Source organism: Erithacus rubecula (assembly GCF_903797595.1).
Source record: "Erithacus rubecula genome assembly, chromosome: 22".
NCBI classification, from domain to species: Eukaryota; Metazoa; Chordata; class Aves; order Passeriformes; family Muscicapidae; genus Erithacus; species Erithacus rubecula.
Window position 1 is genome coordinate 6,819,657 of NC_136674.1, and position 16,079 is coordinate 6,835,735.

The following is a 16,079-nucleotide window of genomic DNA, read 5'->3' on the forward strand; positions in this document are numbered from 1 at the left end:
GAAAGCTTTCTAGGCCTCTAAAGCAGAGGAACATGTTCCTTTATGTAATAGGAGGGGGAGGGGGAAATCTGGTTTTCAGAGTGCAGCTTGAAATAATTGCTTAAACTGCTTTGCATGAGGTTTTAATCTTCTTTGTTATTATTAAACCTGTGAGGTTTTTCCTCAAGGAGACTAAGAATTAGATCAAAATTAGGAAAAGGACATTCAATTTTATCTAAAAACAAACAAGCAAATCCCAAACCCATAAGAAGGTTTGCTTGGCCAGCAATATAATGAATATTCATGCATCAGAAGTGTGAAAAGAGGAACTTTCTTGATCACTTGGGATGTGTTATTTGAAGACTTGTTATCAATTCCTTGTGCAAAATGTCATTTGCAGCTAGCAATGCTTATATTCCATCTTTACATGTTCTTTTGTCAGAGCATGCCTGGTGGAGCATGTGCTCTTGTCTGGAAGCAGCTGTTTGGCTTTTCCATGTAAATATATTTCAGGTTGCAAATTCCTTATTTCTGTGGAGAATTTGTCTCTTCTGTAATTTTGTACCATAAAGCAATGATTTCTAAGAAATCATTTTCCAAGAAAACCTTGTAACTTTGTTTTCTTAATCTCCCTTCCCAACTCAAAAATGACCTAATGATTAACATGCTCGCCTAGTGATGAATTTTTCAGAAAACTTGCTAGTGATTTATAAATATCTGTTTTCCTGTTGGGTTGTAGTACCAGATAGGTCTGGGATTTTTTGTTTCTCTGCTGGGGGATGGCTGGGCTGACTTAGGACCATGACTGCATGGGGATGAGTTGTGCCTAAGCTTTGGCAACTGGCAAAATTTGACTTGGCTATTTTTTTCAAGTCAGACCTAATTTTCTGTTCAGGAAAGGATCTGTTTTGCTGTTGGAGCTGTGATGAATATAAATACTCTTCTTAGCACAGTTGTGTCAAACTCTGAGTAGCAGAAGTCTGCAGAGCAGGTATTTTGTGTACAGAGAGAGCAGGAAACTACAAGGCTCCTGTTAGGAATTGTGCTTATTACTCAGGAGAGGGGAAATTGGAAGGGCAGAGTAATCAGATTTCTGTGACAGAGTTGGCCATAAAATCTGATATACAGTAAGCTATTTTTGTTGGTAATGGTGAAGAACAGTGGGATAAATTTAGAGGACTTTTAAATGGTTTAGTTCTACTTTAAAGAGAAATCTTCAAATTCTGTCTGTGTGTTTTCCTCTTGTCTCATTTTTAAGGAACAAGCTCAGGTATAATCTTACTTGGAATTTCTCCAGTCAATGTTTGTTCCTCTGAAAATGACTTGGACTCATTTTTAGCATTATTTCTCCATGGAGTCATTTTCCTGCTGTCTGCAGGTCCCTCAGTGTGTTCTGCAGCCCCTGTGCTGGGGGAAGCAGGTTTGGCTGGGGCAGAAGTGGTTTGGGTGCTTGGTTTTTGGTTAATGAATGAGTAAAGATGAGCTGGTCATGTGCAAAGCTGTTGACAGCCAAGTTAAGTTTAATAAAAAGTTAGGAGGAAATAAAAGTTTTAAGGATCACACTTCTGAAAGAGTCTGAATAACACCTCTTAGCACAGGAAATTTGGTGCTGTGGCACCTCTTGCCACATGTGACAGTATCTTTAAGCAGCATTTTTCAACACAACAGATATTCTCATTTTATTAAAAGGTTGAGTGGAACTTGAACCTCGATTTTGGAGTCTCAGTAATTCTGCTTTTTGTCCAAGAGCAGCCCCAGGGCCCAGCACTCCTTTTGTTAGCAGAGAGAGGCTGTTCTGAGTGTTTAGCTCAAGATCACACTGACCTTTAATAGGCATCCTTAGAACATGTTGCAACCACAGTGTCAAACTTCAGCTCTGTTTACCAAGCAGTAAGAGCTGGAGTAATTTTTCTGTATGTGGAATGTGATACAGTTTCATCTTTTCAGTTGTTCAGAGTCTGGTTTTACTTTCAGAGAACTTTCTGACTGTTTCTCTGAACTGCTTCACTCTGACACAGACACATTTGTTGCTCTGTGTTCTGTGGTGAGCCATGTGAAACCAGGCTGGCAGTGAAATATTGCTGCAGTTAGCCTGAATAATTAGAAAAGAATATCTTCTACACTCCAGAAAATGTTGTGCTATATTTAGTCTGTATAAACCAGCTATAGTTAGCATTAAATGAATAGAACTGATATGATAAATGAAACATAAAGCAATGCCTGAAGTGGAACTCCTGCTCCCATCTGTTTGAAAAATGTGACTGTTGAGTTGCTGGCTGCAAGCACCAGGGTCTGGGTGTGTGTGACAGTCACATGTCCCTGATATTGAATTCACTGCCAAGTGACTTCCCTTGCTTTCCTCACAGCTTTTATTGATACTCCAGCAGTGACAAAATGTGGCAGAAATAAATGAAACATAAAGAAATTGAATTTTAGGTTGTGTTCAGAATTTTCTGTAAAGCTTTAAAATCGTAGTGTTTATGTAATTGACAGGTACTGCAATAAAATTTTATTTTGTACATTAATTTTAAGTTTAAAAACTTCAGTGGTTAAAAATATTTTGTGTTTCTTTTCCTGGAAGTCTTGTTCAGAATACAGTTGCCAATAAGCTCACCAGAAACTGAAAGTCAAATGGGTAACCTCTAAAACCTGCATTCTAGTCTAGTTTAAAACCAAACATGACTGTTACCATGTACTGCCTGTCTTTGCTGATGAGATGAAAGGTGTCATCTTTTGAAACTCCAGCTTTGGGGCACAGTTCCTGCCCTGCCTCCCCTGCTGAGTTCCTCCAGTAGAAGACAGAGAACAATTGAGCTTTCTGAGCCTCATGCACAAAGCCAGCCCAAATCAGAATGCTGGAATTCTCTGGGCCTTGAAGAGTTTTACTGCAGAGAGTGTTGGAGTGTTCTGCTGGCTCTTGGGGAGTCTGTGGGAGCTGCTGCTTTCACTCAGAAAATCTCTAGTGCATCCCTGAAGGAAAGGCAGAGCATTTAAGAAATTTGAAATGTTGGGGCCACACGTTAACTTGCAGTTCTGGTTTTGAACCCTGAGTGCTATTTCTCATTTAATTCTTGCTGTTTTTACCTGTCCTTCCATTTTTTCATTTCCTTGAAACAGTCCTCTAATTCTGTTGCTCTTTGATCTTCTCAGAACTTTTTGAAAGAAATAATGGGATAAATTGTCTATGTATAATTTGCAATGTTCTGTACAGTAGCACCAAAACCTGATGCTGCATCAGTAGTAATGTAAAGTTGAAAAATTATCTTCTAAAAGAGAACTCAGCCACACTAGGCATTACTGTGCAGCTCCATTTGTTGTTAACTTTTTGAGTAAGTAGCTGCATGGTCAGTACCTCATCACGCACTTGTTTTGGGTTTTTTCCATATGTGCTATGTGGCAGCAGGTTTTAGGACAGTTAGGCCTTTAATAACAGAAAAGTGCACATTTTTTTAAAAATGCTTGATCCACACGTTTTCTTCCAGGCATCAGAGTGATAGATTTGCTAGCATTCTCTTTTAAAACAGGTATTTGTGGCTTAACCCATACACAGATTTCAAATTTAGTTGCCTTCTGTAAATGGAGTAAAATCAGCCCATTGTGACAGAGATGGCTGCTGAACTAAATAACTAGCAGTAAGATAAGCATTGAAAGTGGAAGTTTAGTTAGCATCTTTTGTTGCTGTAGTGATTTTCCCCAAATGCCTCCAGAAATGGGAACTGTTGTGAAATTCTGATGATGCATTACAATTTATTGCTTTAACTTCAGGCTCAGGAAGATGCAGAGAAGCTGCGCTCGGTTGTGATGCCCATGGAGAAGGAGATTGCAGCCCTAAAGGAGAAACTGGCAGAGGCTGAAGAAAAAATAAAAGCAGCATCAGAGGTGAGGTGGAGCTTTAACTGGATCCTGATTTATGTCTTGCAGCATGTTAGTTTGATGCAGGCAAGTCAAATTTTGTAACAGAGAAAAAGGTGTGTTGGGAAACTCTTCATGCCCTTGTCTCCTGTAGCTCAAATGTCATGTTTGGCCTAAATACATTTTTGCATCTTTCTGTTTTGAGAGTTGCAGCATATGTGTGGGGTCTGGGTTCAGAATAAATTGCACAGCTCCAGCTCTTCTAGTAATAGAAAAAGCTTTAAAACAAATCTGCTTTGTACCTCTCCCAACCACCTGGCCTCTGGGTTATTGTCACACTTGGAGCCACCAGGTCAGACTTGCCCATTTGAAAGGCTTAAAGGGTGGCCCATGGAAGGTTTGGTGTCCTGGGCAGGAAAGTTGTCCCCAGCAGCAGTGGCAGTCACAGCCCAGGGCTGTCCTGAGCCCTGGCCTGGCATCAGCACATCCTGTGCTGTGCTGAGGAATATGAACAGCAGCTCTGTGCAGCCAGTCAGGAATTGCCTGAAGGCTTTGGTTTTCTCTGAGATAAAACCTCCTGTGATTTCTGACTCAGCAAACCATAAAACTGAATAGTGCCATAAAGAAATCTTTCAATTTGTTCCTTTTCCCAAGATGGAATCCATTTCTCCGAGCATCACGTCTGACAGATTTTTATATAACCCTGTCTTAAAAGGCTCTCACTAGAGATTCTGCAGGACACTCACTTCAGTTCTTTGTTACCTTTGCTATTAAAAAAATACAACCAACCCAAGAAAAAATCCAAGTAGATTTCTTTATATAATTGCTTTTTGTTGATAGATTTTCCTTCCTTTTTGCAACAATCTTTCACAAAGAAAGCTTCTTTTCTTGTCTGTCCCCAAGTTTTCTGTCTTTTTAAGCTTGCTTCAAGTTTGCTTCATAGTAATTTTTTTCTGACTACTGTGATTACTCTGTTTTGAACTAAGGAGTTCTTGGCTTATCAGTACTGATTGCTTCACAGTGAAGTGATCACTGCTCTCCTGAGATATTTCCCTTTTGACCATCTCTGTGCTCAGTGCTGCTGCTGCTATAACTATGATACACTGATAGGTTTGACTTGGCAAAATTTTAATGAGTAACTCATTCACAAGTAAATACAAGCACTGCTTACACACTGGTAGTTGAATATTTGTGATTTCTGCAAATGAACTGGTCCTTCAGCACATGTACACTACCTGAACAGGCAGCACTGTAACTTCTAACAAGAAGGAAATGTCTGAGAGTGTTCCCCTACTGAGCTGGTTATTTCCTTCTTTTTATTCAGGTTAAAGAACTGAACCATTATTTAGAAGCTGAGAAGTCGTGTAGGACAGACTTGGAGATGTACGTGGCTGTTCTCAACACACAAAAATCAGTCCTGCAAGAAGATGCAGAGAAGTTAAGGAAGGAGCTGCATGAAGGTACCTGCCTAACAAACAGTCCTTTGACTTTCTTCCACTGAGGATGCAAAACCCAGTGGAGCTGTGAATTCTTTTATCACTTTTTACTTGAACTTGCTTATAAGAAATTGAGAGGGAGAAGCAGCACTTTTGAATGTGAAAGGTCATAAAATGTTTGCAGAAGAATTGAATGTGTAGTTCCCTTAGGATAGAAAAACAAGAGCAATTCATTCCCTCAAGGCTTGTTGCTGAATATCTGCTGAGTTCTTAAAGCATTTGCAAGCTTCATTCTTGCTGAAGTGATTTTAGGTGTGTATTGTATTTGTATTGTATTTGTATTATGAGCATTATTTCCATAATGTATAGACCTGGCTCCCTGAGGTGTGGAGTGAGTGTGGAAATATCCTTGTAGGGCACTACAGCCCAGGGGCACTGCAGAGGAGTGAAAACCAGAACCTGTTGAAGTAAATTGGGATGTAGAAGACAGTCTTCAGAACCCAGCACTAAAAAAAAAACCAAAAAACAACCCAAAACTGTTAGAATTCATGAATGAAGTTGAGGCATTAGTGTTCTCACTGGGAAATCTTGAACTGTTAGTAATTCATCCCTAATCACAATCCAAGTTTGGAAATTAAGAAACTGGTATTTGAAATAGTTGTTGAAAAAAGCCTGGCTGTTCTTGATTAGACCAGTATTCCTGAAAATGCTTCTCTTTGAAAAAGATATTTCAAACTTGCAGCTCAGAAGAATTTTTTATCTGTTTGCATAGTTTGCCATCTCCTAGAACAAGAGAGGCAGCAGCACAACCAGCTGAAGCACACGTGGCAGAAAGCCAATGACCAGTTCCTGGAGTCCCAGAGGCTGCTGATGAGGGACATGCAGAGGATGGAAATCGTGCTGACCTCGGAGCAGCTCCGGCAGGTGGAGGAGCTGAAAAAAAAGGATCAGGTTACCTGCTGATTTCTTCTTTTTGCTTTTATTTTATTTTTTTGGTAATACTGTAGGTTTACTGTGGTGGAAATGACATGTTGGAGGCATGTGTGGTAATAGCTCAGAAAATGAGAACTGACAGTTTGAACTGAAATCTGCCCTTTGAATGGCAGCTGGCAGTTGTAACAGACCCCATGTGGACAAGGGTTTTAATATTGGTGTGTACAGGAATTCTGATGTTGCCAGTAGTTAAATGAAAAGGTAAGAATATCCAGAAATTAATCTTGGAGGAAGAATTAACCATCTGTGATGCAAAATGTTTGGGTTAAGGATGTCAGCAAGTTTCACTTCTTTCTATGTTTTTTCAGTCTTCCAGTACATATCCTAGGCATAAATTAAGACTTTTATTTAAAATTATCTTATGCATGCACATACTTATGACTTAGTGATTTATTTATCTTTTTTATTTTTTCCTTATATTCCATCATTTAGTGATCAAGGCACTTCCTGTTTCACTTTTTTATTTTTTAAATGTTCATGCTTATGGCTGTTAATGGGTCCTTTAGGGGTGTAGGTGTGTTATATATTTATATTTTATATAATAACCAATGTACCAGCTAGTTTTGTTACTTGCTAATCTTTATAACTACAAATTTAAACTGGGGTAATATGCTTTTTGAATAAAAACATTCTAGAACATGAATTTGCCACTAAACTTGCAAAGTAAGTTCTCACTTAAGTCATTTTGGGTGCCTTGTGAAATGAGCATTATATTTATTAACTAAAAGAACATTGATGTGCTAACCACTGGGTTTTAACCAAAATAATCCTTTTCAGTGTCTTCTTTGCAGCTTATTTAAAGCTGATGTAATGACTGCTATGGCAAAATTGAATCCCATTTTCTGTGTATGCTCTATTGACCACTGATTTTTAGGAAGAAGATGATCAGCAAAGGCTTAGCAAGAGAAAGGAAGAGAAGCAAAAAGATTCAGATGATGAAACAAAGGCTTCATGTTCCCTGGCCCCTGAAGAAACCCTTACCCAGCTCTCTAATGAAGAGGTAAAACAATTGAATCTTTCACTTGCACTTGGGCATTCCTCAGGGTGTTCAGTGCAAATACAAATGCAAAGTTACAGCCCTCTATTCTCTGTAGCTTCTAATCTTATTAGGCAATAAAATATCCTTGCAGTTGCAGTTGAATCTGTAAATCCTAATTAAGATTGGAAGACAATAGTGCACCATCCTGAGAGGTGCCATTAAAAATGGTAATTTACATTTTGCATTCTGGAGGTTAACTGCTGGTAGGTTCTCCTGGGATTTCTAAGCACGTTCTAACACTCCTAAATGTTCAGGATTAAGGCAATTATATCTGAACATTCAGCAAGAGTGTTGTAGCTGCTCTGCTAACCAAATTGTTAAATTCTGTACTTATCATTTCTCAGGGTCCATTTTGCTTTTGTGAGTCAAATGAAGGAATAATTAATAAAAGCCCACCAAGTTTTTGTGCTATAGGAGCTTATTTAGCCTTCAAGAGACTTGAGAATTTTCAGAGCGAGTCAGTGTTTTGACTGGGGTTTTATCATTTCTAAGTGAAAAAAATATATAATATATGTATTCTGAAGTAATTCCTTTACTTTTATCAAGGATTTATAGCAGTTCAAAATGCAGAAGGATATACAGAATTATGAGATCTGAATGTAGCAGAGATCTAGTTCTACCCTTTAGCCTATGTCACTTTCTGTTTCAAATAGTTTGTGTTTTTCATGTCCAGATATGCAAATGAGACACGGTGAGAAACAAAAATGTGTCCTTCATGTTTTCTTTAGTCCTTTATTAACAACATTTATTTGATTCCAAGATTTATACCTAATGGGAAATTTGTATTTTGAAAAGGATCATAATTTTCAGAGTGGTTTGGGTTTGTGTGTGTATTTGGTTTTATTATTTAGGAGTTTTTTAGCTGTTCAGAGTGTGTTTTATATGTTGTAATCAGTCATACTATTCATCAGTTCTTACTAGTGGTTATAATTTTTTATAACTTCTAAGATCCTCTCTCTTGGGCAGTTTGCAGTACAAACAGATGATTTGTTAACATTGTTTTGGTGATCACAGAACAGCTGTAGCCTGAAAATGCAGTTTTATATAAGTCTGTATTCTCTTGACTTTTTTATTATGAACTTCTATATATACATCCATATATAAATATTACACCTTAAAATGATTAAAACAAGGCATTTACAGCAGTCATAAAACAGTAGTACATAATATATCTATTATAGGTTACAAGCACTTGTATGAAGTGCCAGCAGCCTGCTGGTCTCTGGACCTATTTCAGAAATGATAATTTTTCTCAAGAGGCTGGTTCCAGTTTTACTTCCTTATGTGTCTAATGGCAAAGCAGAAGTGCATAATATTTTGGAAGGTGTTTTGAAAGCAGTCATGTGCTTTTTTAAATAAAGCATTACTGCTCTCTTTTCAGTGCTACAAAAAACAAAAATAGATCGAGAGGCTCTATGTGCCTGATACACATCACAGGACAATTTGTGTGGCTTTTGGTGCTGGCATTCCCCAGGATACCTTGTGTCTAAGCCCAGCCTTTTCCCTTTTATTTTATATACAAAGAATCTTGTGAAGAAAATACTTTGTTATTTTGTCAGACACTCAAAGCAGAAGAGAAAAATAGAAGAACAACATAAACTTGTCGGTATAGAGTAGATTTTAAATTTTTCTCTTAATGCAAAGTGTTTTGTTTTATGAAAACTTCTGAATTTCCTTTTGGAAGTGGAGTATCTACTTTCTGTTGTGTAGATTATGGGAATAATAATTCAGGGAAAGCATCTTGCTGCAAATACTGGAAGATGGAAGGTGGCTGTGTCCTTGCTTCTCTGGTAGGCAGGTAGTCTTAGAGAAGCACTCTGTTAACAGAAGACTTTCTTTACTTGTTTTGTTTGGTTTTGGATTCTAGCTGGTTCATTTCTGTTCTGTCCCTTCCTCTGTGACCTTAAATTTAGAGAGCAGATGTTCTTGCCAAAGAAATTTAAACTTACCTTTGCTATGTCTGGTAATTAGTGTCCAGCATTCCTCCTGTACCATTAAAATGGAGTAAATAATTGTTTTATTCCTTGATTTTCAATTGCAGGTGCATGTGAATAGCACCCATGGCTCAGTCCATTCCCTGGATGCAGACTTGCTTCTTTCCTCTGGCGAATCCTTCAATAAACCAGACTCTGATATGTTTAAAGATGGACTACGGAGAGCACAGTCAACAGACAGTCTGGGCACATCTGGATCCTTACAGTCCAAAGCTTTAGGATACAACAACAAAGCAAAATCTGCTGGGAACCTGGATGAGTCAGATTTTGGACCACTTGTTGGAGCAGATTCAGTGTCTGAGAACTTTGATACGGCTTCCCTTGGATCCCTGCAAATGCCAAGCGGGTTCATGTTGACCAAAGATCAGGAAAAAGCAATCAAAGCAATGACACCAGAGCAAGAAGAGACTGCTTCCCTGCTCTCCAGTGTCACCCAGGGTGTGGAGAGTGCTTATGTGTCCCCCAGTGGGTACCGCCTGGTCAGCGAGACCGAGTGGAACCTGCTGCAGAAGGAGGTGAGTGCTGGCTGCTCTGCCCTGCCCAGGCCAGAGTGGAAGGAGGAGGTCACATCCAGGGCACAGCTGTTCATTTCTCCCCTTGGAATGATTCACACAGGCAGTGTGAGGTGCATGAGCTGGCCCTGCTCGTGGGACAGGCAGCTTGGCTAAATACCAAGTGCTTTGGGTTTTGAGGAGGGTCTGGCAGAGGTGGCTGTTGAACTCAGCATTGTCTGAAAGGAAGAAAAAGCTGGGAGAACTTAGAGCAGGAAAAAATGTGAAGTTGAGGAAAGGGCATTATAGTGGAGCTGGGGATGAGAAGCAGCAGAGCTGGGGGTGCTGCTCTGGGTGCCAGGGATGTTTGCTGGAGGCTGTGCAGGGAGGCACTTTGGAAGTGAGAACTGTGCCCAACACACAAAGTACCACAGAGAGGCTCCAGGAAATTGTTGGGGACTTGCATCATCAGAAGCCCATTTCTGAGAGCCACAAGCAGCAGATTAGACTAAGCCCTGGGCCATTGCACTGTGGATGACCAAGGAAATTGTTGCTTCTGGGTGTTTGCCTGTCAGTTCTTCAGCAGTCTTATGATGCCACTTCAAAGCTTGCACTTTTTCCTTGCTGTAAAGGGGAGTATTTGGGTTTTCCTGTGGTTTCTCTTTCAAAGGAAGAGAGGCCAAGGAGCAACACTTCAGGGGGAAGAAAAGGTGGGGGGAAATAATAATCCATAGTGGTTGAAAAGGGAGACAAGATGAAAGTAGAAAAAAATTATAAGAATGTAATGAAGGATAGATTAAATGAAGAACTACTGATTTTTCATTTCTCAATTTGTTGAAATATAACTTAGTGCAGATCATTGCTTAGGAGGTCTCTCCAAACCTGTTGTAAAGTTGCTTTGTTGCTGTTGTTGTTTCTTATGGATTTTCTATACCTGGAGAAATTACAGCATTCCTGAGCTCAGAGCTGAGTTGAATCCCTACTCTTGAGTGTTTCCTTGCCCTGTTGACATTTTGATGACACTTTTCTTCAGCCTTGTCTCAGAATCCAGGACAGAAATGCAGCTTCCCACATGTTCTGGAGGCAGGAGCACACACTGGGGTGTGAATGCCTCTTGCTGTGGGTTGTACATGGAGCAGCAAATTCAGCTCAAACTTGACCTGCAGCTGGAGCTATGATTAAGCTTCCATTTGTCCCCTTAGCCAAAACCATTGCAGTTCCAGAATGATAACAGGTTTACTCTTGGTTTCCCTGCTACCCACCCCAACACTTATTTTCTTCTCTCCTGTTTGGTTTCTGTTTGCCAAATGGACACAACAGTGACTTGATGAACTCTTTGTGTCATGGCTTTTTGTGCAGATGGTGGGACCCATGGCAGGAAAAGCTGATATCCCACAGCTGAGTTATCCTTCACTTTTAGAGCAACTCCATCCTGCCATTGCATGATTCTGCCACTGTCTTTTGTCTGCAATGTTTTGTGGCCACACACAGCACACAGATGTGTGTAGCATTCCTGCATTCCCTGGGCTCATGCAGGTGCTGGCTCTGTGTTCTGCAGGTGCAGAATGCAGGGAACAAGCTGGGCAGACGTTGTGACATGTGCTCCAATTATGAGAAGCAGTTGCAAGGTATCCAGATCCAGGAGGCTGAGACCAGAGACCAGGTGGGATTTCTCTCTTTGCTTTGGCCAGGCTTTTGCAGCCTTTTAAACTACTAAGGGTACAGCAAACAAGTATCTGCTTTTTATTCACTGATTTTAATTAAGCAATATCAACATACTGCATAGCTTGACATGTTATTGACATACCTTGATTTGTTATTCATGTGTGGTCATGAGCACAACATGTACATGTTTCTTAGGGATTCACCTTGAAGAACATCTTTATTTGATGCTGTAAGACCATGCATTAAAGGCAGTGTTCTATAAAAAAGTATTATGCCCATGCTGAAGTCAGTATCTTTAATAATTTATATTTTAAAATGCTTGTCATGCATTAAATTCTATTATCTTTGATACTGTAATAACTGTTAACAGAGAAGGACCTCATCCTAGCAGCATAAAATGACTTTCAAGTCTTGGAGGATATTTGTTTCCTGCCATATACCAAAGAACAATTTTCAGATGGGTGTGGAAGGCATGAGTCACATTCTGCTTTGAAATGAGTGATTGAAGTCATTCCATGGCCGTGGTCCAGTGCAGTTTGATGTCCCATGTTGCCTTAGAGGGATAATCTCTGCTGGAGGCTGCTTCAACAGCAAAGGGACTTCTGGGTTGCATAGGATTTTTGAGGAATTTTATGTTGTGGTTTGAGGAGTGAAGGGATTCAGGAAATAAATGATCCCAAAGAGAATGGGAAATGAATTCATTTTGTTGTGACAACACAGGTGAAAAAGCTGCAGGTGATGCTGAGGCAGGCTAATGACCAGCTGGAAAAGACAATGAAAGATAAACAGGAATTGGAGGATTACATGAAACAAAGTGCTGAAGACTCCTCTAATCAGGTACAAGGGTTGTGAATTGAGATCCAGGAATGATGAAATGTTCTTCAAAAGTATATAACAAGAATTTGTGTTTTGTTAAATATGGATGGGCTACAGAGGCAACACAAATGAGAATTTCTAGGGTTAGTTATGTTCCACCTGAGTCTGCCACAGTTTCTAGATAAACCTATTGCGTCTCTAATATTGTTATCCAATTTTGGCCTAAAAATATAATCTCTAATCATGAAATCCATTACATGTTTGAGTTTTGGAGTGACCTGTGTCTGAAATGACTCAGGGATGCAAAGGGAGCCCTGTGCTCTGGGCCTTGTTGCTGGAACAGTGGTTCTGTTCCACCACCTGCTCTTACCAATATTTGACACCCAGTGAATGGACTGGTGGTGAAGAATGCAGGAATGAGGAGCTGAGCATCAGCAGGGCCAAAATAGGCACTGAACTCCTTTAAAATAACAAATAACATCCCACTGGAAAGATCCTTCAGTCTGAGATGTGTACCTAATTCATTTAGAACAATGAAGCCAAATACAATGGCTGATAATCATAGGTAAAAAGAAGGAAAAAAGGTCATCATTTTTGGCCTATTAAAGCTTACAAAAGTAGGCACATGCTGTGTACAAGACACTGAGTTTACTTCACTTGGGCTGGGACTTTCTGTCTTCCATCCCACCCAGTATTTTTTCTTACTGAAGAAACAGTCATTAGACAAAGTCTTGCTTAGACAACAGGAATATGTTTATATGTTCTTCTGGCTGTACCAGGGTGCTGTTAATTAAGTAATGATGAATCTCACATGTGTTGTTGTGGAATGATTAGTAAAGTTTTGAAGGTGAGTGCTTTTAGAGAAAGGTATGAAAATTCAAAAAATTCTGAAAACTTAGAATAAAAACTCTTCAGTTTCCCTTCAGTGTCTCTGAAGTGGCTTATATGTAAATTTTATTAAATTAACTGTTGATTCAGAGTTTGGTAAATAGAATATAAAATTTTTTTTTGGTGCAGAAAGACACAATCTGTCCTTACTGCCTGGAGCTGCTTTCCTGCTTTACTGAGTGAAGAATTAACATAAAATTCAGTGGTTTAGTTTGAAATTTCAAAGTACCTATTAGTAATGATAACAGACAAGAGAACTTACTTATTTTCCAGAATCTGTTCCATGCTATATTTCTTACAAGTCTGTCTGTGTTTTCTTTCTTTAAGATCTCCTTGCTCATGGCCAAGTGTCAGAAGTCAGAGAATTTCCTCAGTGAGCTGCAGCAGGCATTTCTGCAAGCCAAGAGAAGTGTCCAGGAGCAAATGGTAAGACAGGTTAATTCCAGAGCTCATGAGCAGCCCTGTTTGTGTGACCCTGGGAGCTCAGTGTCTGTAAAGGGCTTTACCCAGCCAGGCTGGCTGCAGAGGGCTGAGCAGCTTCACTTGGAGCTCACAGCTTCTTTTCTCCTTATTCAACATCTAATTCCATGTTTCTTTGGTATCTAAACTTCACCTCAAATCTGAAGATAGTAGATTTTCTCAAGACTCTTTTTTAGCATCATCAAAAGTGACATCATTAGTGAATATTTTCTTGGGCTTTAGAGATGAATGATCAGTGTTGTTGCAGGTTAGACTTAAAATAGCAGCCCTAAAACCCAGGCAGAGATGGGAACTTAATTCTTTAGAACTGTTTTTGAGCATCTTGTTAGAATTAAACCATAGAATAGGAAGAATACCTCATGTTCTAGAACTAAACCTAAGTTTGACTTCCTTAGGGCAATTCATTCATTTCTATATCAGAATCAAGTTTCTTCCTTTTTCCTCCCTGGCACAACTTTTGTGGGGGAATTCATGAAGCCCAGGATTGCATTTTTGGGGTCTGGGGTGTGTGTAGCACATCAGGATATTGCTGGCAGAGATGCTCTGCATGAGAGTCTGGTGGATGTGCAGGAGATTCAGAAAATGTGTTGATCAGAGTCTGCTGCTCCTGCTGCCCCCCTGTAACACAGCTCAAGTCCCTGGTTCCCCATTTCCATTCTTCTTGGAAAACTGCACTGGAATTTTTTCTTTTGTAATGCAAGCAAAGCCATGTCCTCTTCATCCTTTTTCTTACCATGGGATCAGCTGTTCTGATGCTCTCCTGGGAGAACAGTGGGAGGCAGACACCCACCATGGAAAGTTTCAGGGTGAATGTTTCAGTTTTTGGATAACCTGCCCTTACAGCTGAGTGCTGAGGTGGTGTTAAACATCCCTGCCAGCTCCTGAAAGCCCCTGTGATTCCCCACTCTCCTTCCCCTCCATGAGCACACCCAGCTCATGGATAAGCACAGGAGGAAAGTGGACACTGAACAAAGCTGTATTTATCACTTGCTTCCTCCTCTCTGCCTGGACACTTAAAGTTGACCTTACCTCCATTTCTGGTACATGGGCCAGGCAAGAGGGAGCTGGTTGTGTTGATTCACAGCATCATTTTGTTCACCTTCTTTACTAAGAATATTAACTCACCAGACTTCTGAAAGTAGTGGTAGTAAATGAGGCAGAAGAGATCTGAGCATGACCCTGAGTGTGAATTTATGCTTTTCTTTGCATTGTAGGCTGTCCTGACACAGTCAAGGGAGCAGGTTTCAGAAGAGTTGGTGAGACTGCAAAAAGATAATGAAAGCCTTCAAGGAAAACACAGCCTGCATGTGTCCTTACAGCAGGCTGAAGATTTCATTCTACCAGAAGCAGCAGAGGTGAAACATTTTTAAATTATTAACACCAACAGTGCATGTGGCTTGATCTCAGTGCAGTGTTATTCTTTGTTAAAAAGTTCTCTCAAATAGCACAAAGAACAGTAACTGGAATTTTAACCCTCTGAGTCTGTCATGGACAGTTCCCTGTGGGCTGCCAGCTGCTCTGGGGTCAGTGCAGTGTGGGTTTGGCCCAGTTCAAGCTGCATGTTCCAGCTGAGCACACAAGTGTCAGGCAGCAGGGCCCCACTGTAGTGATTCAGAAATTCCAGTGAAATCAGTCACTTCTGTCCAGTTCAGACCAGCAATAATCCTTGAATAAAGATGAGCCTTATCCCTCCCATGGGCACTCCCCTCCTTTAAACCTGGGAGATGTGATGGGGCTGAGGGGCAGGGGGAGCATCACAAACCCCGGGCTGTGACTCTTGCCATGCTCTCATTTCCTGTGGCCAGGCAGGCTGTGAGTGGAATTCCTAGCTGGAATCAGGGTCTGGGATGCAGAGCTGGGGCAGCAGGCAGGGCTGTGGCTCAGCACAAGGCACACCTTGCTGATGTTGGTGCAGGAGCTGCGGGAGCTGATCCTCAGGTACCGCCAGGACATCGTCAGGGTCAGGACAGCAGCAGATCACCTGGAGGAGAAGCTGAAGGCAGAGATCCTCTTCTTGAAAGAGCAGATCCAAGCTGAACAGTATTTGAAAGAAAACATAGAAGAAACTCTGCAGCTGGAAATAGAGAACTGCAAAGAGGAAATAGGTGAGCAGGGTCTGAAAATAGGAATGTAAGAAATTAATAAGATGCACAAAGACTTGATTTTGTAGTAGATTTACCTGAATTCTGCTTTTCTTTTGAAAGAAGACCAAAAGCTGTGCAGCTAAAAACAAAAGTAGAATTATTTGTTTGCTTTTGAGGTACCTTTGATGTAACATGAGCTTAATTCTTCTTTAAATATTAACAGAGGTAAACAGGGTATGAACAATTTCCTGTGTTTCTTGCATTTAAGTTTTAATATTCTCATTTTTCAGCTTCTTTTTCCAGTTTAAAAGCTGAACTGGAAAGAATAAAAGTGGAAAAAGAACAGGTAAGAAGCCCTTTCA

General features: G+C 40.2%; 1 protein-coding gene across 1 annotated transcript in view; it reads left to right on the forward strand.

Moving 5' to 3' along the window:
* The window catches only part of RABEP1 (rabaptin, RAB GTPase binding effector protein 1), a 42,890-nt gene that overhangs the window by 22,924 nt on the left and 3,887 nt on the right, over positions 1-16,079 (forward strand). The window contains exons 5-15 of the mRNA XM_079324740.1: positions 3,745-3,858; positions 5,156-5,291; positions 6,040-6,218; positions 7,135-7,260; positions 9,341-9,808; positions 11,343-11,447; positions 12,170-12,286; positions 13,481-13,579; positions 14,848-14,988; positions 15,549-15,738; positions 16,008-16,063. Of these exons, the coding sequence (XP_079180866.1) occupies positions 3,745-3,858; positions 5,156-5,291; positions 6,040-6,218; positions 7,135-7,260; positions 9,341-9,808; positions 11,343-11,447; positions 12,170-12,286; positions 13,481-13,579; positions 14,848-14,988; positions 15,549-15,738; positions 16,008-16,063 (1,731 nt within the window). The remainder of the gene's footprint in view (positions 1-3,744; positions 3,859-5,155; positions 5,292-6,039; positions 6,219-7,134; positions 7,261-9,340; positions 9,809-11,342; positions 11,448-12,169; positions 12,287-13,480; positions 13,580-14,847; positions 14,989-15,548; positions 15,739-16,007; positions 16,064-16,079) is intronic.